Source organism: Amphibalanus amphitrite, unplaced genomic scaffold (assembly GCF_019059575.1).
Source record: "Amphibalanus amphitrite isolate SeventyFive unplaced genomic scaffold, NRLGWU_Aamphi_draft 000158F_arrow, whole genome shotgun sequence".
NCBI classification, from domain to species: Eukaryota; Metazoa; Arthropoda; class Thecostraca; order Balanomorpha; family Balanidae; genus Amphibalanus; species Amphibalanus amphitrite.
In genome coordinates, this window is record NW_024881653.1 from 770,983 (window position 1) to 794,088 (window position 23,106).

General features: G+C 49.4%; 4 protein-coding genes across 9 annotated transcripts in view; 1 reads left to right on the forward strand and 3 right to left on the reverse strand.

Annotated features, from left to right (window-relative positions):
* Positions 1-1,379: 1,379 nt before the first annotated feature.
* On the reverse strand, positions 1,380-4,760 carry LOC122383232 (ADP-ribosylation factor-like protein 2-binding protein). 2 transcript variants are annotated; one of them, XM_043369447.1, is made up of 4 exons: positions 4,335-4,760; positions 3,227-3,329; positions 2,627-2,822; positions 1,380-2,283 (listed from the first exon to the last, which is right to left on the reverse strand). In XM_043369447.1, the coding sequence occupies exons 2-4, from the start codon at positions 3,327-3,329 to the stop codon at positions 2,124-2,126; spliced, it is 459 nt and encodes a 152-aa protein (XP_043225382.1). In that variant the 5' UTR covers positions 4,335-4,760; the 3' UTR covers positions 1,380-2,123. The 2 variants fall into 2 exon arrangements, with proteins under 2 accessions (XP_043225382.1, XP_043225381.1); XM_043369446.1 differs by having other exon boundaries at positions 4,423-4,437.
* Positions 4,761-4,789: 29 nt separating this feature from the next.
* LOC122383231 (DNA primase small subunit-like) lies at positions 4,790-22,254 on the forward strand. Of its 4 annotated transcripts, none has more exons than XM_043369445.1 (9): positions 4,790-4,844; positions 13,645-13,801; positions 13,961-14,136; positions 14,442-14,637; positions 16,469-16,556; positions 17,628-17,750; positions 19,223-19,431; positions 19,806-19,966; positions 22,044-22,254. In XM_043369445.1, the coding sequence occupies exons 2-9, from the start codon at positions 13,674-13,676 to the stop codon at positions 22,058-22,060; spliced, it is 1,098 nt and encodes a 365-aa protein (XP_043225380.1). In that variant the 5' UTR covers positions 4,790-4,844; positions 13,645-13,673; the 3' UTR covers positions 22,061-22,254. The 4 variants fall into 4 exon arrangements, with proteins under 4 accessions (XP_043225380.1, XP_043225378.1, XP_043225376.1 ...); XM_043369443.1 differs by lacking the exon at positions 4,790-4,844 and adding an exon at positions 8,428-8,717; XM_043369441.1 differs by lacking the exon at positions 4,790-4,844 and adding an exon at positions 8,498-8,535.
* LOC122383244 (angiopoietin-4-like) lies at positions 5,386-6,372 on the reverse strand. Its single transcript, XM_043369473.1, has one exon. The coding sequence runs from the start codon at positions 6,370-6,372 to the stop codon at positions 5,386-5,388; it is 987 nt and encodes a 328-aa protein (XP_043225408.1).
* LOC122383229 (inositol-trisphosphate 3-kinase homolog) overlaps positions 22,072-23,106 on the reverse strand; it is a 61,719-nt gene continuing 60,684 nt past the window's right edge. For both annotated transcript variants that reach the window (XM_043369439.1, XM_043369440.1), the window contains one exon: positions 22,072-22,919. In XM_043369439.1, the coding sequence (XP_043225374.1) occupies positions 22,851-22,919 (69 nt within the window). In that variant the 3' untranslated portion in view covers positions 22,072-22,850. The remainder of the gene's footprint in view (positions 22,920-23,106) is intronic.

Below are 23,106 nucleotides of genomic sequence, written 5' to 3' on the forward strand. Positions count from 1 at the left end.
CACGATCCCCGAGGCCCTGCCGATCACCTTATAACTACAGGCATCACAGCTCCACACCTTTTGCAGATGGCCAGGACCCCCTGCGATACATCACAACAGCAATCTTTATTCAGAACCTGCCTTGATTAACCAACGATGCATTAAATGCGACGGATAACTCTACAATGCATTATTATCAACTATTGAACGGGCCTCGCCGATAGGGGGTACTGTACCCCCCTAACTTTCGATAGCGGGGGACCTGTCCCCCCCGTCCCCCCCCGGTGGCGCCGCCCATGTCCACACCCATGTGCTGGAGCCTCAAGGAAAGGAACAGGACAGCGGAGTCCTTTCTGTCAATGCGGAAATTTAACCATCAGCTATTAGCCATCTAAGTTCTGAAATAACATCATGTATGGTCGAGCTTACGACGGCCACTTACTACGCGAACACATAAATTGATAAGCTTTGTATGCGCTGGAGTTGGGCTGCAACATGTGAATATCATATTTTGACTGTATGATCTTTATCTCATACGATCATTTACCTCGACGATCTTTTGCGAATACGATCTTTCGTCTATATGAACATTATACTGTACGATCTTTATCCCATACGATCTTTTGGCATACGATCATTTTCCTTGACGATCTTTTGCGAATGCGATATTTTGTACATACGAGCATTATATCGTACGATCTTTATCCCATACGATCTTTTGGCATACGATCATTTTCCTTGACGATCTTTTGCGAATACGATATTTTGTCCATACGAGCATTATGCCGTACGATTTTTATCCATTACCATATTTTGCATACGATCAACTTCCTACGATCTTCTGCTTTACGATCTTTTGTCCGGTTACCAGGAGCCAAATTACTTCAGCAGAAACCGAACACCGCATGACAATTAGACCTGCACAGCATCAACAATCGGCATATGAGTTATCACCCGTAGCGCATCCATTGATCAAACACGTACTAAAAGCCACAATGCATAATGCATGCATTTCATAATGAAAGCAAGCCAGTTTAATAGCGGCAAAAGATGACACGATGTTATCCAGCCCATTACTAAGTCACAACGACCCCATTTTCTTACACTGCACCGTGCTAATGCTATTGAATGGTCGCAGTCATTGTGTCCATTCAATGACTCTAGATTGCGATGCAAAGCAAAGATCGTCTGCGGAAAATGGGACTATTATGATAGCGTTTAGCCTTTCAGTTGACTGTTGAACCCTGAGTGATTTATCGTGCCATAAGTGCAGCGTGGATGAAAGATATTCCTTCTTCCATGGCTGCAGTGTCAGTTGGCGCAGGATGATTTACTATGTCGACTATGTCGGTGGATGAAAAGCCGATTTGTGAAATAAAGCTTTTAACTATTCAACGCGATTTCGGTTGTCGAACAAATAAAACCTTTATTGAACACCTTTGCAATCCTCATCACAGAAACTAATGCGATCCATGGGAACTCAATAATGCACTGTGTATCACAGAATCAATACGCATATCCTGGTTGCCATCGCAGGCCTTACGAGCTAATCGGCCCACCGGGGACACAAAGCGTCCATACGAACTCGACTAGAACTAGACGGTTCTCGACGGTTCGAGAACCGTCTAGAGTCGGTTCTCGAACGCTCGAAAAACGAGCGTTCGAGAACCGAATCAGTAATTGTGCTAACGCAATTCTCACCGAGAAGCGAGGGGTGACGCGCCTGAATGGCCCCGTATGCCTGAGAAATTCATCGCCTTGAAATTGCACTACCGAATGGATGGTGCGATAATGGCAATACTAATTTCCAATGTAGGCTAATAAACTAACGAGGGACAATGTTCATTGGCTGAATGGACGAAAACAATGAAACACCAAACACAATGCGAAATGACAACAGCTTGAGTCACGTCACTGCATTACAGGGGAATGAAATGTGAAAAGAGAAGAAGCGTCTTTGCAAATGTCACATGAAGCAGCTATCTACAGACACATTCTCTGAAGGAAAGCCAAATATATCTAAGAAACTACGGGGTTTGACAGTCCCAGTTGCCAGAATAGCGCCCTGTTCGGCGGCTGTGCTGACCTCAACTGCAGAGGGGGCCGTCCTCAGCGGCTGTGACCTCAGGTCACCTCTGATCCGGTCAGCCGGGCAGCTGGACTGAGGTGATGATGCCATCCAGGCAGGGCACATTGCCGTCCTTGAAGCGCCGGTAGTCGAGCATCATCTCCTTGAAGCTGCTGAAGTCGGAGAAGGACAGCAGCAGGTCGAATATGTCGCCATCAAGCTCCTCTCGTCGTTCTCTGCGGATGACAGATCACACGGCGAGATGATATACAACTAACTCACTGCATCGACCGGCCGTCGACCCAGCTAACGCAACAATTTTCAAAGTACATATTGCACGGAAAGCTAAATACCTACAGTTGGCAAAAACAAAAAACAAAAACAAAAACGGAATACAAGTACACGTTTGTCTTTTTTATCAGCAAACCTATACTTCGCCAATGCCGTCAACTGCTAGGTTTATGGGAGGGTTCGTAAGCCTCCTGGGAAGAGCCCCTAGACCTCCACAGGCATAACGGACCACCACACCCACCAACATGAGGTCCTTATCCCCCAATGTCCCCATTTGGTCGTACTCACGCCAGCTGCGTCAGGAACTGGTCCATGCTGAAGCTGGGCAGCCGCTGCCGCAGCTGCGAGTCCAGGTGACCCTCCAGCAGACGGCCGTACTCGCGGAACACGCCCATCCACTCCAGACGGTTCTCCTCCGAGGCCGGGTCGAACAGCGCGCAGTGCCGCTCCACAAACTCGCGCTCCAGCGTGCGAAAACTGGCGTCTGGGGACGGGACGCGGTCACAGGGTGAAGCATAAGCTTTAACTTGAGCCAGTGCATGTATAAAATATTGGAGTAATGACCGATAAGGATAAAGAGATAAAACTGACAAGACTTCCTAGCATCTGGTATTATGTTATTAAGCAATGAGAGCTTCACTCCAAAAGAAATTGGTCAGTGTGTCGTCAGGGAGTCCGGGGCCGGGGGCCCGGGGGGGGGGGGGGGGGGGGTATCGATCGCTAATTGAGGACGATTGGAATTTATTTCCTATTGCTATGAGTATGACAGTACAGTGATCATTCTTTTCCTAATGCTCCATGTGATCTTATCAGCTGATAAGCTTACCAGCTTAATGCAGTTATGAACTTAACATTATGATTAAATGCTTTAGATCTGTTGGGTCTTACCCATGATAATATCTTCAATTTCTCCAATGATTGTATCAAATGAGTTTGCTTCAGAGTGGGAATGTATATTCTCTTCTTCATCTGCTGACTGATTCAGCTCCATCTGAAAAAGCAATGGGCAAAGAAAAATGACAAAGTAAGTTGATATGCAAGTTATGCTCAAAGGTTGTGAACAGAATCCACTGGTAAGTAAAACAGAAATACCTACTTGTTAGATCAACAGGCAGAATTTAGCTTGATTATGTCAGTTCACTGTTCAGTCTGGACTCTGTCTGACCTGTGCTAAGTGTCAAATAACTAGGTGTTCAGCACAGACATCAACATTCAAAGGTTCATTAATTAATGACTAATTGATTACATTGGGAAATAAAACACGACGTTAACTGTACTACACTGGTTAATAATGTTTAATTAAGGTATGGCATTATTGCCATGTCTGTATCCATCAGGCTCAGACATGCATTTTCAGGCCAGGCCACCCCTGCAGAGGTTCAAAGTTGGCTCAATAGCTTCTTGGTACGCAATGTTGATGTCAGATGATTTCACACTGAGTCAAGAGAACTTAAGCTTTGGGGATGGAGCCAAAAGCATTGCAATTGGGGGTTGAAGGGATCTAATTGTCTAGTCACCATTGGCAGCTCAATGCAAGACTTAGGTATCACATGTTCAGTTTTTGTTTAGAGCCTAGAGGGTCAGTGAAACAGCCCTGTGAATACAACATCAACATGAAAATTTCTTTGGAAACTACGGCGGCGTTCGATGTCTCCCGGACGGCAAAGATTCTTTGCCGTCCGGCCAATAACGTCCAAGGTCAGCGGGGGCTCGGCTGCGGTTATGAAACGTGATTGGCCGGACGGCGTAGAATCTTCGCCGTCCGAGAGACATCGAACGCGGGGTACTTGAATAAATATATTCTTAATGTTTTGGTAAGATTGAGGTACTCAAGATACCTATAAGAAACGAGGTACTGTCACTGACATTTGACCGTCCGCATCCCAATTCAAATTCATCATCATTCTCAAATCTATCTCAATCCCAATACTTCTTGTCTTTGTCTTAGCTCTCCTCAAATTGAAATATTCAGTGAATCATCACTTATCCTACTTACCGTAGCAGGAAGGTGATGTTGTTGTAAAGGATTATTAATCTAATTATTTTTTATCAGCTTGAGCTTAGTTCATTCGACTTTAACGTGCACAGAGGTAGGTATCTGTAAAGAATCTTGCAAAGAGGACACATTCCTCTCTGCATGACAAACTTGCGATTCTGTTCTATGTCTGTTGTCAAAGTGCTAGTCTATGTCGTCCTGCTAGCGGTTGCCAGGCAACCTGGAATCGTTATGAGTTTAGGAGGCAAATAAAATGATTGATTCTACAAATTTCAATGACAGTGTTTATTTCACTTTCAATTTGACCTAAAAAGACATTGCAAAAAGCACAATAGTTTCCGTTGTATAAACTGACAGGACTTTAAGTAGCCATAAGCTGCTTATGAACACGGTTTCTGAATTTGGTGAGAGGCGGGAGTTTTGTATACCGTACCATTTTTACGATATCTTACGTTACCCACGTTACCTAGTCCGTGCTGCTGCGCGCCCTAACTCTTCAACAACAACATAGTCCGTGCTAATACCCACAGTGTATATAAATACTAATACCCACAGTGTATATAAATACTAATACCTATACCACGGTGAACCTATACTGCCTTGCTAGTACCTACTATCTGTAAGAATCTTGCCTAATACCTGCATTACCATCATAACATATCTTTACATTATTTAGGCTGGCAGTTATCCGCACGTAGGTATAGGAAGCATCGACGAGTTGCATGCAATTGTTCTTTATTGACAGTGGACAGATCTTGGACAGATCTTACGACGAAACAGCGCAGCGAAGGGTACCTGTGATTCATTCACCTCACACGGCGTCAATCATCTCCGTGACTCCCGGTTGCCGGTTAGGTCGAACCTGGGTGACGCTGGGTCAAACACCCGTCAGCCCTTCGGCCTCATGCTCTCTTAGCAAGAACATGCTTGATATGCTTCGTCCGTTATCAGATAGGATAGCGTTTCGAGCTTTCGTTGACGGTCTCTCGTGCATCAATCGGTGCGTACTGCGTTGATCGAGGAGTCTAGCTCAGCGGCCTCGTGGTCGGTCTCAGAAGTCGGCGTCCCTCAGTTTCAGCTCGGTGCGGGTCGGCTGGTACTTGGTGCCGGCCGGGGTGACCCACTGACTGACCAATTCGCCCAGATGCAAAACGCCGTTCAGGTTGGTGCCCTGTTGAAACTGAAGAGGATCGCGCCACCAGCCGGCGGACTGGCACGACCACGAGCGCAGGTAGGTGTCTGAGCCGCACGCGTAGAAGCGTGTGTCGCGGCTGGGCGTCACTAGCTCTGCGGTGGTGTTTCCCTCCAGCCAGGGCGCCGTCAGCCGGTACTCGTCGGCGGCGTCCAGCACGATCGGCCCGTAGACGGCGAACCACAGCTCGTCGTCCTGCCAGCCGTCTACTCGCAGCAGCTGAGGTCGGAGCTCGCCGAGTCGCGCGGCCGCCTCCAGTCCCAGCCAGTGGTCGCCGCTCGGCTGGCCGAAGCCGGCCTTGTAGGCGAGCAGCGGCTGCGCGAAGGAGGCGTTGGAGATCGGCCCGCCGCGGCGCTGCAGCAGGGTCCAGCCGCCGCCGTCCGTCGCCATGTCGCAGAACACGGGCCGTTCGCTGACGCTGACGCTGTACACGCCGCTGTCGCTGATGCCGGCACGGCGCAGCTCGGCGCAGTCGGTCGGCGGACGGCAGCCGCTCTCAGCCGGCCAGCAGATCTCCTCCGGGGTGGGCGGGCCGGCCCGCTCGAACCAGGCGACCTCCTCGTCGGCAGGCGGCTTGATGGGCTCGGCCGCGCCGCGGCGGTGGCTGGAGAGGCTGCAGGTGAACATGCCGTCACTCAGCCACCTCACCTGCAGCGCCTGGCAGCGCGGGTCGGCCACGCAGGCGGCGCGGCACTGGCACGCCGAGCCGAACTGCACTCTCCTGTAGATAGTGGTCGGCACCGGGCGCCAGGGGACGGCGCTCAGGTCAGCCCACAGTTCTGCACTTGGTCCACTGAGGAGGGCGCCGGCGAGCGGCAGCAGCAGGAGGGCCTGCAGGGGACGCATCGCGACGACTCTGCCAAGTGCTAAGGACGGTCTTAGATATTTGAGATAGCGCGTGGCGGATATCACTCAGCCAGTGAAGTGAAGGAGCAACTGCTCTTCACCAGTGCTGAGTGCTGACTGGTCGAAAGGACCCTACATGAATTATGATAGACGTTAGGCGCCATCGGCCAATGGGCACAATCTCCATTGTCCAGGGACGATTATTGCCGACGTTGATGGAGCTCGGGGCCGTATGCAAGTGTCCGTCCGTTCAAATTGGACGATGTAAAACGATGATAGGTCGCCATGTCGTACAACTGTCGGTGTCTTTCAGTTACGTCTTCATAGCTTTGCATTTAGCTCACTATGCTGCGTAATTTTCAGTCATTGGACGATGACGTCCTCCGTAATAATATGTCACTAGTATTGAGCTAAATGATACATTATACTAAACGACATCGTGTTGAATATGTTTTGATAGGGCGTGGGTCATTTACCGCTGGGCATTCTTTTTAAAGGGACCCTCCCACCTTAACATTAGTTTTGAGTTGAGATAGCCAAGTTTGCGGCCAGGCTCAGAAACCACCATTTATCCTTGTCGCAACCCCCGCAGCTTTATGGTGCTCAAGAAATTTCTTCCCTTTACTTGCAGGGTGGGACCAGCTTGGTCCCTATCTCTTAACCATTACGGGAATCTGATGACGTCATCAGGCTTTCGAACGTCCGTTAAATGTTTGACTAAAACGTTTTGTAGCACGCGGTGGTATATGCTGCTTTGCGCGCAACAAATGCCGCACTTTCAAATAAAGTCGCTAGGAACAGCGGAGATCCCAAAAAGTAAACAAAAGTAAAAGTCTAATATCTTGAAAACCGGTGAATATTTTTCGATGAAATTTGGTAGATATTCGTTTTTGCTCTTTCTGAACCGAGCGACATCATTTTCATGCCAATTCATTAACTTTTTTGAAGGTGGGAGGGTCCCTTTAATGTTGACGTGCGGGACCGTTTATTCATTCGCGTACCTCGATACCGCTGCCTCGTAGAAACGAAATGCGTAGGATGCAAATGCTGACTGCCCTGCTGATTGCCCGAGATCCGATTGAATAAATGAAAGCATGCAAAAGACTAGGCATTGTGTCGCGGACCGCGACAACCGCGACTCGCGGTGCTATGTGTATCGATGAAAGTTTGGTAATGTTTTACAACAAAGGCTTCATTCAGCTAACATCTTATCGTCATATTCTCCCAAAGATTTTAGCCTAACCCTATCCTCGTTAACCCGCGCCCCGTAATGTCTGTGAGTGTGAAGTTAGCGTCAGCAACAGCAACGAATACAGCGTCGGATTCAGAATCGCTTCAAAAACTCCTAACAGGTCAATTGGGGGACGGGGAGCAAGAATATGACCTTTATTTGGCCCTAGCTCTTACCCCTTACCCCTTAATCGGCCCTTAAAGGAAGGGGCGCGTCAAAAGTGCCTCAAGGGTTCGTCTGATCGCTAAAATATAAAGGGTCGCAATCGATTCCCCGGGTCAATATCTAGCCGCAGACTCGAGTTCCAGATGTGTGCAACTTACCCCTTACCCCTTAATCGGCCCTTAAAGGAAGGGGCGCGTCAAAAGTGCCTCAAGGGTTCGTCTGATCGCCAAGATAAGGGTCGCAATCGATTCCTCGGGTCAATATCTAGCCGCAGCCTCGGGTTCCAGATGTGTGAAACTTACCCCTTACCCCTTAATCGGCCCTTAAAGGAAGGGGCGCGTCAAAAGTGCCTCAAGGGTTCGTCTGATCGCCAAAATAAGGGTCGCAATCGATTCCTCGGGTCAATATCTAGCCGCAGCCTCGGGTTTCAGATGTGTGCAACTTACCCCTTACCCTTAATCGGCCCTTAAAGGAAGGGGCGCGTCAAAAGTGCCTCAAAGGTTCGTCTGATCGCCAAAATAAGGGTCGCAATCGATTCCTCGGGTCGAACTCAATCGATTCCTGTACGAACTCTTCCCCCGTGCTGGCGCCTGGCAGCACGCATTTTGAGGTGCCCGATCCCAAGAAGAATCACTCCCATTTGGCGCGAATCATGGTAATGACGCCGTTCCGACATTTACGGCGCAAGGATTGCTTACAATGCATCACAATGCACAAGGCCCTATATACAACAATGCATTGTGTTGTGAGAGGGGGCTGTGAGATCTGTGAGATATAAACTTGTTATAGCGTGTTTTTGGGCGAAAAGATTCTTGTGTTGTTGCCGTGAAGAGTGCCTGTATACTTATTAAAATGTGTGATGAGAATATACTCACCGATTTGCTGCCTGTTTATTATAGTAGGCTGTTTCCAAGTGACAAGTTTTGCAAGTGGCTGAGCTATGGGGGTGGTGAGTATTCTATTTTCTCTTTTATTTCACCGTGCTTCCTCAGGGTGCCCTTGTGGGCCATGGGTCAGTCTTATCAGCAGAAAATACCAGTTATGATAGCAACGCCATCCAATCCATACGGAAAAATACTGTTGCTTAGGCAGAAAGTAACAAGGAAGTCCCACGAACTGTCGGCTTTTTGGAATCAGGGGCTTGGGCATTTTTACATATTAAAAATAACCAGTTTATAACTTGCCGTTAATTAAACTGGCCATGAATTTTTGCTTGTAATGCATTTATGAAACAAAGTGAAACATGGTATTGGTGTGAAAGATCCTATTTTTCTAGAAGAACTGTGATGTGACAATTTGCAATCAGGGTGCAGATCAAGGGGAGACTATTGGCTCACTATTGGCATGTTCAATAAGATAGCACAAAAGTTCTTTACTCAGGTGACTGCATGCATTGATTGCACCTCTTGTCCATGTTAAAGTGCATCAGCTGGTAATTGTTAGCAACAGCTTCATTTAGCTCCATGGCAGTTAAACTTAATGCTAGTTTTATCACTGTAAAATGTATGGATGCTGGTTCTGTATTTTAGTCCATAGAGCACTGGACTCGGCATGGTGACAGCACTCATCCAGGCTTTAAAGGGACCCTCCCACCTTAACATTAGATTTGAGTTGAGATAGCCAAAATGGGGTCCCTGGCTCACAATTACCGGTTTCGGCACTTACAACATCGAGAAATGCCTTAAATCCGAAATATTGAATTTCAAAATTGCAGCATTTTGATTCAGAGGGGCTAATGCTTAGGAATACCCCTCTGAATGTGTGACGTCAGCGCAAATATCTAACGATTTTTAAATGTTTGACTAAAACGTTTTGTAGCACGCGGTGGTATATGATATTTGCGCGCAACATCTGCCGCAAACGCCGCACTTCTAAAATAAAGTCGCTAGAAACAGCGGAGATCCCAAAAAAATAAACAAAAGTAAAAGTCTAATATCTTGAAAACCGGTGAATATTTTTCGGTGAAATTTGGTAGATATTCATTTTCGCTCTTTCTGAACCGAGCGACATCACTTTCATGCCAATTCATAAACTTTTTTGAAGGTGGGAGGGTCCCTTTAATGGTCTGGGGTTTGAGGTGCAACAAGTGCCCGGTGCTTATGAGTCTCTTCGCAGGTATGGTTGCAGGTCCATGTTAACCCTATTCCTGGCGGGGGGGGGGGGGGGCCTCAGGAGCCCCCCCTGAGGTTTTTTGGTTATTTCTCCCAAACGCGTTGAGCTAGGAAGCTCAAATTTTCTGACTTTTCCTAAAAGGCTTCTACGCAACATGTCTGAAAATTTTGAGTTGATCTGACCTCAGGTCAGGTCACCAGAGGCGGTTTGGTGACCCTACCTCAGAAAAGTTTGCAATCACGCCAGAGCTAGAGTTTTTGACCGATCAATTTCTTCTCTTCAGGCTTTAGTTAGGGTACCAGTATGTGCAATCTGTATATCTCGGAATTTTGATATCGGTGACCTAAGGTCAGGTCAGTTTCGCGACCTCCCCATTATAAGTCAATGGGGGAAAAATCAACTCCCTGTTTTTACCACTAAAACGGGTCGGAATGGCCCCATATACCATACATGACTTCATATACGATCAACCTTCACTACCTTGAGGTCTGTTTTGCTGTTGGGCAGCTGTGAGGTCATGTGACGTCATCAAAGGTCACCAAAGGTTTTTGGCCAATAACTCCGTACAGGAACAAGATACAGACGCGTGGATGGTCTCATTGTGTTCAGCTCGTCAAGACGCATCGAATGATATACATGATGACCTCGAGGTCACGTGACCTGAGGTCAACCTTTGACCTTGACCTTTCGAGGTCAACATATATATCATTCGATGCGGATTGACGAGAGGATCACGACGATGCCCTTAGTTTGTTCCTATCTTGACTAATTCGAAAGTTATTCGAGAAAAACTCTCTCCATATCTAGCACCACCATTTTGACTTTTTCGACCCCTGTGACGTCATCTTTGACCTGACCTGAAAATGACCTTATTAAAAATTGTAGATCTTGACCGTGCGTATCCGATGCCGTTTACCGTTTGTCGCTGCGATGTGTAGTTTTTGAGATCTGAAGGGGGGGGGGCCGAATCGGCCCCCCCCCGCCAGTTTCTTGTCCTGGCGGAGCCCGCCAGGAATAGGGTTAATCCCTCTGTTCAAAAGGTTGTCAGGGACCGCGGATTCAAATTCTCGTAGGGTGTGCAAGATGTGGCGATTGGGCCCCCCATCTCACGCCGGGCCCCTTCCAAAAAGTCAGCGCCGCCACTGCTCCGGAATAAGCCGATTCTAAAGAAGCGGGGCGGGAAAACCTTCAAAATTGACGGTCGTAAGATGACTGAGCGAGCATCTTACGGTCAGGAGATGCATGAGCAGAGTAAATGCACATGCATGCATGCAACGTGATCCAAATCGATCTCCGATTTTCCCAAGCAGGCCCCCTAAAGGCTTACAGTGACCTTCAAGAGCCCCTACGGGTCTCAGAGAGCCCTTTTGCACAGTTGATGTTGGCACACTTCTTTTTATCATGGATTACATGAATTAGTTTAAAAATAAAACTTAAATAAACAACAATAAAACACGGCCGGCGGGATGTTTGGGCCCATCGATTTGGCCCCTATGACCTATGGGGGTCTGGCCTCCGGCCCCCTTAGCTTCCCCATTGCTCTACGGCCCCATAAAGGCCGCACGCCAGCTCCTGAGACCCAACGCCGGCAATTCTAAGGGTCACCGGCGCACCGCACACGGTCTTTGAAGGTCCCATAACGGCCTCTGGAATACCTCATGTACAGTCCACAGCAGAAGTAATGTGGGGTTTCAGTCATGGGTATGTTCTGCTTCTGAAGCTTAGGAACGATTGACCAGACTACAATGAAATTTTGAATGTAGCTTATATGTATCGTCACCCTTGCAGCTGCAACTTAAGCTATTGACATCTTCTTTTCGATCACTCCGCATTAAACAATCGCCAGTCAAAGCCAACCGTTGAGATTGGTAAAACCCTACATTACTTTAGCGGTGGGCTGTACATAAAAATATGGATGCCCATGCCGCTTCTTGGGCCCCCACACCGGGCTCTTTGACACCGTTCGCCGGCTCCATGGGGTAGCAACTACCAATAGTAGCGGCGGAACACCTTCAATTAAGGGGGGGGGGGCACTGCCGACTTTTGGTCCCATTCTTTCCATGCAACGCCCATAGGGCTAATGTTAAAATGCCCAAATCAAAGGGGGGCACGGTGCCCCGGTGCCCTCCCCGTTCCGCCGCCTATGACTACCAAGCAAGCTCGCCTGGAGGTCCCCCACCGTCTCTTGGCGCCCGAGTAGCCTCGATGCCTGAATAGGGCCCCCGAGACATCGACCTTGGCCAAAAAGCGTTCGTGTAGGCCCTCAGAAACTGGTGTGAGCCCTGAGATTACTGTGTGGGCTACTCAGGCACTTCTGTCGGGTCATCATGCATCGATTTGGGTCCGAGCTAGTGAGGGTTATCAGAAGCATCCTTTAGCCCTGCGACTTTAGAGGTTGGTGTGAGATCCTAAAAAAGAAAGTGAGGGCACTCCGAGGCTTGCAAAGGGCTTTTCCTCGGAGGTCGGCCTTGGCCGAACGGCGTTCCTCAAACTGGTGTAGGGCGCTGAGATTACTGAATGGGACTCTCGAGTATTGGCATGGGGCCCTCAGCTATCAGCACGGAGCCCTCAGGAGCCGGTAAGGGCTCCTCTGCGGCATGCATATTGCATAAGCCATCCGATCTCAGAGGCTGGTGTGAGATCCTAAACAAGAGCTGAGTGCACTTAAAAACCTGCCTAGGGCCCTCAGAGAGCAGCTTTGACCAGACGGCGGTCGTGGACGCCCTTAGAAACTGACGTAGGGGCTGCCTCAGTCGGTCGGCCCTCTCACATCAGCCTGGGGATCTCAGGAATCGGCCTGGGGCCCTCAAGAGCCGGTTAGGGCCCTTGGAAAGTGGCATTATACCCTGAGATAGCTGTGTAAGGCCCTCGGGTAACGGCTTGGGGCCCTCGGGCATCGGCCTGCGCCCCCGGGCATTGGCCAGAGGTCCTTGGATATCGGTCTGGGGGCCCTCAAGAGCCGGTGACTGGTGAGGGCCTTCAGAAACTGGTATGGGGCCCTGAGATAACTCTGTGGGCTTTCAGGTGCTGATGCGGGACCCTTAGGCATCGGCCCCAAGAGGGTGTTAAGGAGGGCAGGGGGCAGGGGCCCTCAAGAGCCGGTTAGGGCCCTCAGAAACTGGCGTGGATCCCTGAGCTAGCCATGTAGGTACTCAGACACCGGCGTGGGACCTTTAGACATCGACTTGGGGCCCTCGGGCATCGGCCTGGGCCAGAGGCGGATCCAGCTCAGAGGTTTGGGGGGGGGGGGGGCAAACCATAAAAATTTATCGATTCTTTCCATGCATCGTCCATAGGCGTAATGTTAAAATCATGCCGTTTGGGGGGGGGGGCAAATGCCCATTTTGCCCCCCCCCCCCCTGGATCCGCCACTGGCCTGGGCCCTCAAGAGCCGGTGGGAGCGCTAAAAAATGGCGTGGGTGGGGTTCTGAGATAACCCCTGAGATAACACTAGAACCTGTTCAGTGTTCACGCCTTCAGGCACCGGTGCGGGACCATCAGGCTCGCGCTGGGGCCCTCGAGAATCGGCTTGGGACACTCAAGCGCCAGGGCCGCATGGGCCCCCACAACGATCTGTGGGTGTGCAAAAATAGGTGTTTGCACACCCTCAGGATTTTCAGGGTGTGCAATTGCACACCCTGCCCCCCGGAATCCGCGGTCCCTGAAGGTTGTGATTAAATTTATAAAAAAGATATAAATGATTTAGTTGCTTTGAGTAACCTTGTGCTTATACAAAATCTATGATTGTGACTGTCCCCTTTCAGATGTCCCAAACTATCTAGACCGGCGAGAAATGTCCTTCACACTGGCTGATGATGTCTACATCCGGTACCAGTCTTTCAAAGATGCAGAAGAGTTTCAGCAGGAGCTCAAGAAAAAGTGTCCACACAAGATCGATATTGGTGCAGTGTATAACCACAAGTGAGTTGTGAAAAGTGATAAGCTACCTCCTGTGAGATGCAACTAACACAATTTTTCCCTTATAATTTCACAATTGCCGCACTTTTAATTCTCAATCATTTTAAGCTTATTTACGCATTGATTCCGTAATGTCAGCCTCACCCAGCCCCTTCTCTGCAGGCCCAAGGAACGGAACTCTGTGGCCGTTTTCCAGCCGCAGGAGAAGGAGCTCGTCTTCGATATCGACATGACCGACTACGACGACGTCAGAACCTGCTGCAGCGGCGCCGACATCTGCCACAAGTGCTGGAAGTTCATGACCATCGCCATCAAATGCATAGACGACACGCTGCGAAGTACGTGCGGTTTGCGATCATATCTAACACTTGTTACACTTCACCGCTGTTGCGACTTTTCTTTTGCCCCTTAGAATGCTGTCAGAGAAAAAGAAATAATTGTGTTTTGTTTGATATTGATTTCACACTGTGCATATTCAAATGACCTTTAGGGAAGGATTTGGTTTATACGTCGGTAAACGCAAACATCTCTGTTTAATTATGTACGACTACGTTTTCCTTGACATTCATCATTGTATCCTGCACCTAACTATGGCACCAGACCACCCAGCATTCACCTGTACCCCGTGTCCGTCGTCCGACAGAGGACTTTGGCTTCCACCACCTGCTCTGGGTGTACTCGGGACGGCGCGGCGTGCACTGCTGGGTGTGTGACGCCGCCGCCCGCCGGCTCAGCCAGCAGGCGCGCGGTGCCGTGGCCGAGTACCTGCAGCTCATCAAGGGCGGACAGAATCAGGCCAAGAAGGTCTCCATCGGCGCACAGATGCACCCCATGGTCGAGTGAGTACCGTGCGGAGTGGAGAGAGCCGACTCCGAGAGGGTAAATCGGTAATTTTACAACGAGATAGTTGGCAGCATGTATCGGTGTATGTCTGCCAGTGAAGTCTTGTCGGATCACCGAAGGGTATTTCATTTTAAAGCTCGGCTAGACCTGGTTCTGTAAACGGGCTCCTGGGACTTGCGCATTCACGACGTTTCGATTCTAACTGAACCGATTGGCGAGCAAGTGGAGGCCGCCCGAGCCTACGGCGCCCGTGTCGCCACCTATCGGAGCAGCGAACTTCGTTGATTTGTCGATCACTCCGCAAGGGCCGATCACGCTTTAATTGTTGTTGAGCACCAAGCAGGTAATGTATTTTCATTTGTCATGGTTTGGCTGCTACTGAACACGCGCTTATGCATGGGCCGTTTTCTCATTTCAAGAACGACCTCATTGCGTTGTACCATGATAATGCTTAGGTTCGTCTTCGGGGTGGTCTAGCCTGTCTGACCCCGCTCTGGACAATGCTTTCTATTATCCACCTGTGTTCTCTCTAACCTATTCTCTCAATTTCTTACGGCGAATTACCTCATCTTCCGTATTTTCCATCCACCTGTGTTCTCATTCACCGCCGGCAATCTCTGTCGTCATCCACCTCATCCCCCGTCAGACGTGTGCCCCCCCCCCCCCCCGCTCCTCCTAGGTCAGCATTGTCCCCGACGGCTTCGACGCGCGTCACCGCTCGCCCCTGACACGCTCGTGAGCCCCGTCCCAGCCGCTCCGTCCGCTGACCGCGCCGTGCCACCCAGGAGTAATCAGATTGTGAGAGCGTCCAGAGCCGATTTGGCCGTGTCGCCGCGACGTCAGCCGACCGGCGCCGCTGATGCCGTGACGTCTGTTGGTCTCTGAGCTGACGCCATGACGTCTGTCCGTCCGGGGTGGCTCGGCGAGATCGGCATGCCGGCGCTAGGCCCCCCGTTCACAGACAGTAAACAGATGTGCCAACCTCGATGGCGACGATGTCGCGGACTGGGTAGATTTCCGCAGATGGCTGCGGTTTGTCGATTTGCCGGCGGATTTCGAATAATCGAGACAAACTAGCCTTCCTGTTGTTTGTTACGGTGGGATGGTGTAATTTTCTGAGATTTCTCTCGGTCGCTGGCTGTTTGTCATGTCTAGTCGCGGACAAACCATCCGGGTTTATGAAGAGATACTTCGGGAGGGGAAGACCACCTGTTGCGCATTTTGTCAACCAGTTTTGGGACGTTAATCTTTTTGTTGACGTCTGGCGATGTTATCAATGGAATATGTTCGTACCAGGCAGACCTAGTGTCACCAAACAGCGTCTGGTGATTATCTATCGAACAAAGCGTGAAGTCACTTAAACTTAAGAACTTAGTCCGTATTGCTCAAGGATACGGGTAAACGAGCGTGATCTCGGTATACTAGGATAACCATGATGGTCAAACCTGTCACCTTTCTAATTCTTTAAGTCATGATATTGTTGACAACTCGATGTTTAAGTCATGATATTGTTGACAACTCGATGTTTGGGAAATTTGCAAACGCATATAAATGTTTCAGGATGTGAGGTCTAAACCAACCTCTCAATTACTTCTCCATTTCGCTCTCCATCTCTGCAATATGTATGTTTATCCCCATATCTGCTTGTTTTTCGTTCGTATATATGTGTGACAGTGCGTTAGCTGCTGTTGACTGATTGCTCCCTGTGATTCAGGCGATTAGTGCAGGCGTCTGAATGTCCCTATATGTATCTATGTATCTCGTGTTCGTATGTCTGTGCACCAGTGTGTGTGCTGCTGTTGACTGATTGCTCCTTGTGTTTGACAGACGGTCAGTGAAGACGTGCCGACAGTACTTCCGAACTGTCTGCCTTGATGAGCAGGACATCTTCGCCTCTACCGAACAGCACACGACGGTACGTGCTTCGAGAATGCGTATCGAAGTAGGTGGCTCACTCTATGCTTTCCGCGCTTATTAAGAAACGGTTAACCGTTTCTTTATAAGGGCATGGATTAATCGCTAGGTAGTCATGGTGTCGCCACCAAGTTGCAGTTTGTGATGAGGTCCAGTTATGATTTTAACATTTTTGGCCTCTATGAAAATGGAATTGTTGCTATTTAAGAGCTGAACGTTATTGTGACTTGCGACTTTCAATGACAAATCCGTGTGATCCGAAGTCTGATGGAATTGGCTGGATCTGGTCGTTGGATGTCATCCTATCAAAGTCGAGCGGTTTTATGTCAGTCAATGGCCTTTCTGGGGACATGACCTGAACGATGAAGAGGTCATTTGCTCTGCTGGATTGGTTCACTCGATATTATATTAGCGTTAATATAGCTGTTTAATTTCCTTTCATTTTGTTTAATTTCATTTCATTCATATCGATATCGGTCTCATTGCCTTCTGAAGCCTGTAAATGCTGTAAATTATCTTCAGTGACGTATTGAGTGGCAGGTGACGTAGGTGCTATTATGAGGCTTTGATGGTGGCACTTACACTTTATGACTGTACTGTAATTGGCTCTGCCAGTGCCAAATACAGCCTCGCGCCCGGACCGGTGGCAGCGATACCAATCTCGCTGAGGGCCTCGTACTGACTCAGGCTGTGCAAAGCCCAGGGATTGATTTTGACACGGCTATGCTTGCTGCTCAAGTGCATGCCTGACGTTAATATGCAGGAAAAGACGGGAAGTGTTCTATAAATAGTGTGTATTTGCGCCATATTGTTCAACATTGCTTACGTTATTATTAGTGTGATGATGGGAGCATGGGGGACGTTATGGACAAAACAAAGTTCAACATCGCACATGTGCAATATGAAAACTGAACTCACTTTCCTTGCGAGTGAGGTTCATGGTCGAATCTCTTCTTCGCATTGTTTGGTATCTTTGGCCGTTTTTAGCTACAATGTCATATTTAGTACATTTATTTGCGCTATTTAGTTTCCAATCACCATCTAGTGCTGACGGGGCGCACTCCTCCGGCAGCTGCTGAAGCTAATCCCGGACGATGCCACGCGCAAAGAGCTGGCCACCTCGTTCCTCAAGCTAAAGACCTCCAAGGACAAGTGGGAGGAGCTGGAGGGAGTCTTCACCAGGAATCTCCATTCGGTGAGTACTTATGATTTTACATGCAAATCACAGAACGCAGGTAGAAATATCTCATCGGTAACGGTAGCAGGAAATAGGCACATTACCATCGCTCTTTGGGAGAGATGTCGAATGCAAAACAGCGCTTCTACTATCAGACATTATCATTTCATTAACATTCGTCAGAATTTGTGATAGAAGAGTCGCTTCTGTGTGTTCGCTTCCCGTTGCCGCGTGACTCCTCAACTACATAGACATCGAGTTCAGGTTCGGCCGACAGCGACGCCGCCGGCTCCGGGGCACGTGCCTTCTCTGCGGGGTTCCACGAACAGCGAGACAAAGCTGTGGACCGCGAGTGGGGCTTCTGGTTCACAGAAATGCATCTGTTCTGGACAGCGGTTGCCATGCTAGCCAACGTAGCTACTAGCTATATCTTAGGTAGCGGTGAAGAAGAAGGCTGCTTACGTCTTCCACGCGATTGTGGGATTCGACCGCGTCGAGACGGAGATATTACAGATTTGGCGAAACTGAGCTGGCGGAGGCAACACTCGAATGGGTGCACCGAATAAAAACAGCGCGTAGCGAGATTGACTGAACTAACTACGATGAAGAGAACAACTCTTCCCGTTATACAACCAATGACATCACATTTTTAAAAAAGTGCGAGACGATAAGCTTTTTAGTGATCATGCGTGGAATTGGTATCAGGCACAGTCAACATAATATCGATGTGTGTTCTGAATTTCAGTTATTAATTATATAATGCATATAGTTACGGTCCGTGTTGCGTTTTACGTGCAACCCCATGCAAGTCATGCTTCCTGAAAACTGAAAGTAGATTTAGTGAAAAATAGCCTGTGAGTGACGTAGGTAAGTGGTACTTCCCCGCACGCGAAAGTAGAAATGGGGATACGGTGCGAAACAACTTGATAGTTATCAGCTGCCTCTAAACCGAAAAAATGGGGCGACCAACCATGGCGTTTTTCTGTTCCACAGGCGTGCGCTATTTGTTCCTGAGTTAACATGCAACAATAGAGTGATATGACGCACTGATAGACGTATGATAAACGCCGATATACCTAACCACTCCTTCGAGCAATGCATCAGATAGGCGAACTTTGATAATGGACTGACACGATGAGAATCCGACAGTGCCATTTCACTGATTTGCCGTAGTAAATCCAGAGTGAAGTGACCATGTCTGACCCATGCCTGGCATCGTCTGCGGCGTGTCTTCTGTTGTGGATGTCGTAAAATATCGTATACTTTATTGTTCAAAGTTAAATACCAAGCGACATTGTTGTGCCGTTTCGCGGTATCGCCTTATAGTATTATGCATCTTACTTACTAAATTTGGTTTTTGTTTTGCTCAGCCAGCATCTTCAACCCTCAAGGACGACACCTACAATCTCCAGTTACCTTGCTGTTGGGTTTCTTCTCAACTCCAAACCCCAGCCTCCGCTGACACTGTGTCCTCTTACCTGCGTCACCAGGGTAAACTGAGCCGCTCGACGAGCCCCCGTCTGCTCGAAGAGATCATCCTCCAGTACACCTACCCCCGCCTGGACATTGAGGTCACTAAGGGGCTGAACCATCTGCTGAAGGCGCCCTTCTGCGTCCATCCCAAGACGGGCCGCGTGTGTGTGCCCATGGAGGCGCGCGCGGCAGACAAGTTCGACCCGATGGCTGTCCCGACAGTCAGGTGAGGGAGCGGTGGTGGATGTGGAGAACTGGAGTGCGGTGTAACGGAGGGTCGATGGGATGGAAGGGCCGATGGGATGGGAGAGGAGGCCGGTGACAAGTTAGGGTGCGAGAAATGACGATTGTCTTTGTGTGCGTGTGAACCGCGGAACCGAATAACGTTTTCCGATAGCTTGCAGCCATTCAGAATTCTACCTCATCAGTTTGCCACGATTTCCAAGCAGTTGACACCAGTGCCCTGCGATACTTCGAGTTTCCCTTGTTCAGGCTATATGATATTTTATTTTGTATATTTATTTTGTATATTTTAAAATATATGATAATATATTTATTGAAATGATACCTTATCTTATCTGCCCCCCCCCCCCCATCCAGTCAGCTGGAGTCGGAGCTGAACGAAGCGCTGAAGAACCAGGAGGCGCCGCCGGCCGACGTGTCGCAGCCCATGCTGACCAGTCTGAAGCCGGCCATGCAGCTCTTCAACAAGTTCCTGGCCGGTCTCGACCGGGAGCGGTCGACGGTTAACAAAAAGGACGGTACGTTCAATTCAACGTTATTTATCTAAGTGTGTTACTAAGAACGTTTGTACATGGATTTTAGATGGTGTCCATTACGATGTTTTGCATTCAGCGTGTTTTATTAAAGTTTATGTGGAAGCAATCCACAATAACTAGCGTATACTGCTTGTATTTTCTTCATCTTGAGAAAGGTCTGTTAGGCATTCAAACCTTTCCAATCCTAACTACACCTGCCTGTGTCGGTTAAACAGCTCACGTCAGGCGATGTTGGTTCCGCAAGCGGTTGACAGTCCGTCCGTCAAATGTGACGGCTCCGCTGTGGACCTCGTCCGTCATCTGTCATTCGCTAAACTGCTGGGTGTGCAATGGTCACCCTTGCAATGACTCATCCGGGGCAGAACTGAGGTCACCAGCTAGACCAGAAAGGTTGCTGAATGTGTAACGCTATAGGTCTGCCGCAGTCCAGCGCCGAGTCCACATCAGAATCTTGGTGGTTTGTCTGGTTTCGAATTCGATGTATAATTTTCGACACAATCAATGGCAACATCCGGCTTGAGCTTTACAGTTGTTTGTTATCAGAAGATTTACCCTAGCTTAGCAGTTTGACGCAGCGTTTCAGTTAGCTGTCAGAACTGGCTTGTTTGAGAAGGCTGCTGCCCGGCGCTATCTGTTTTGCAGATGTTGCGCAGTGGCCGGGCTAGCGTGATAATGTTACGAAATTCCTAAGAGTTCATCAGATAGTCCCATCCCACACTATATTTGTGGGGATTTTTCTACCCACTTGAAACCGCAGAGGCTACAAATAAGCCAATATATGAAGTTATCAGCGATCAATGTCCCGTTTACCGTTGGGTTGAACGGTGTGCCCCGACCGGAGCCTGGTGAACCGCTCAGGGCTCTGACCTTTCTTAGCGATAGCCGCGTGACTTGGGGATGGTGTAACGCTTCTTACTGGCTCTGCGTTTCGTGAAACCTGTATACCTATTTTGAGTCACAAAGCCTTGAACTATTTTGAACCTTCAAAGTTTTTTTTTTCTCTCAAAAGACATTCACGACGGCTTCTATAGCAAAATTTAGAATCGATTTATTAAGTAAGATTGGTGTGAGTCATTCCAATGAACCGAAAGGGCGCCACGATCAGATTATCGGTCTGTGAGTCAGAAAAGCGTGATCCGAGCATTGCCGGAGAAACCATCGCCACTGCTTGTTCGTTAGATGGCCGCTGCTGTCAGCCTTCCGAGAACTATACACGACATGGCTGACAATCGGTAATGCCTCGACATTTACAACTCCACAGCTGGTAATGACTAAGATAGTAGTAAACAGACAACCAAAAACGGACACGTTTACCGACTAACCAGTACGACTCGTGTACGCCGCTGTAACTGTCCAGCTTGTGTGTGTGTTTTACGTTTCGTTATTTCCCGTTGCCTGGCTGGTGGCAGCGTTCGCCGTTGCCACGGTGACCGTTTGCGTCACTGGCCGCCCGGCCTGCGTCATTTTCGTGGACCACCAGCCGTAAATGGAGTGACTGGCCCTTGCCAGGATTGTCGACAGGCAATTTAATCCAACAAGAACCATTTTAACAGGCCGTTGTAAGGATTGTGTTTGGTGTTCTGGTGCATGACGGAGCGCCGTGCTAGCAACCTTTATGTGAATAGGAGATTAAAAAGACAAAATTGTGCAAAACGAACCGTGAGAGCTCCTCCAGACCGTAACCATGTTAGCAACTGATACGCCACTTTCCCTACTATACCCACTCGTGCGGCTTGTGACCGCCGATTTGAGCAGTTCAGTGCCATAAATGCACTTTTATCCAACAGGGATTTCACCACATAACTGAGACATGAGACTATCCTGGTGATGTGCTGCGAATCTTTGACGCATTGCTACAATCATCAGCTCTATCAGGCTTTCACGTTTGCTCAATCATTATTATTATTATTTCAGATTTGAAAGGTCGGCCAATGTGGCCGACTTTGTGTCATCCGTGTGCGTGTCAACCCCCAAAACTGTTGTTCGACCGCTATCGTTCCTCCTCCCTACCCGATTGTGATGGCTCTCCGAGTGACCCATTCTCTCTGTTCCGTTTCAGACCCGATGGAGTGGTGATACGACTCGGCTCTCGGCATTCTTCGCTTGTTTATTATTGTACACAAAGTCGCCGAACTGTCACTCACAATACACACATACATACATACATACATACATACGAGTACAACGTGTTCACACAAACAGGTATCGCTCACACGCCCTCTGGGAGCGCTGTCATGATCGTCACAGAAAAATAAAACATATACATCTGGTCCCAACTGTCTGCTTTCCCCGGAGGTGGAGGCCGTCCACGTCAGAACGTCACCAGTAGGATCGCTCTCACTCGCCCTCGATCCGCAGTGATCTATAACGATCCTTAGCGATCCCGCGATCCGGGCGATTCAATCCAATCCACCGGCTCCGTCGGATTCCAACACAGGAGTCCGAGGTCCGACCGGTCCCTCTCATCGACCCCCGGCGGACGCAGGTAACAAGTGACAACAGAAGGTACAGGCGCTCGCCGCAGAGTGGCGCTGGCGTCTGCCGTTAGGAGCGGCAGCGGCGCCCGCTCGGTAACTCGGGACTGCTGACGGTACGGCGCGGTCAAACCCCGCGTCTCAGACGAAATGGTGGCTCCAGCGGGCTGATCTCCAAGTTTCAAAACCGCGGGATACGCCCCCGGTCCGAGACGGCTCAAAGATCGACCGTCCAGGTCGCAACAAAGTGAGCTCTCGGCTCGAGACTCAAACTGAGCGCTCTGTCAGCTCGAGAGGCCGGGTAACTCCCGGCGCGCGAGGTGGCGAGGTTCCTGGTGGCCGGCGCTGGCGGCGCGAGGTGTGTGCAGAGCGGGAGGGACGGCCGGGGCCGCTCAGGTGGTGGAGCCGGGCCGCGGCTGGTGGCTGGAACCACTCAGTCTTCGCTCCACCTGCTGCACGACCTGCGGAAGGACCGAGGGAGGACGGTCAGGGTGCTGCTGCGGCCAGGGCTCGGTCGGATAGCAACGGAATGTAGATATGTCGTGGTACGAATGTATAAAGTCTGACTGATGAACTGAGGGCTTTGGGTACACGGCGAGAATGAGAAGGGCATGATGTCATCGCGACTAGCGTGGAGCATAAACTCCT

Coding starts and splice junctions, on each gene's coding strand:
- LOC122383244 (XM_043369473.1), bottom strand. CDS start 6,372: ATGCGTCCCCTGCAGGCCCTCCTGCTGCTGCCGCTCGCCGGCGCCCTC.
- LOC122383232 (XM_043369447.1), bottom strand. CDS start 3,329: ATGGAGCTGAATCAGTCAGCAGATGAAGAAGAGAATATACATTCCCAC. Junction 2,823..3,226: donor AATTGAAGATATTATCATGG/GTAAGACCCAAC, acceptor TCCCGTCCCCAG/ACGCCAGTTTTCGCACGCTG. Junction 2,284..2,626: donor CAGTTCCTGACGCAGCTGGC/GTGAGTACGACC, acceptor TGTCATCCGCAG/AGAACGACGAGAGGAGCTTG.
- LOC122383231 (XM_043369443.1), top strand. CDS start 8,621: ATGTGTGATGAGAATATACTCACCGATTTGCTGCCTGTTTATTATAGT. Junction 14,137..14,441: donor CATAGACGACACGCTGCGAA/GTACGTGCGGTT, acceptor GTCGTCCGACAG/AGGACTTTGGCTTCCACCAC. Junction 16,557..17,627: donor CTACCGAACAGCACACGACG/GTACGTGCTTCG, acceptor CTCCTCCGGCAG/CTGCTGAAGCTAATCCCGGA.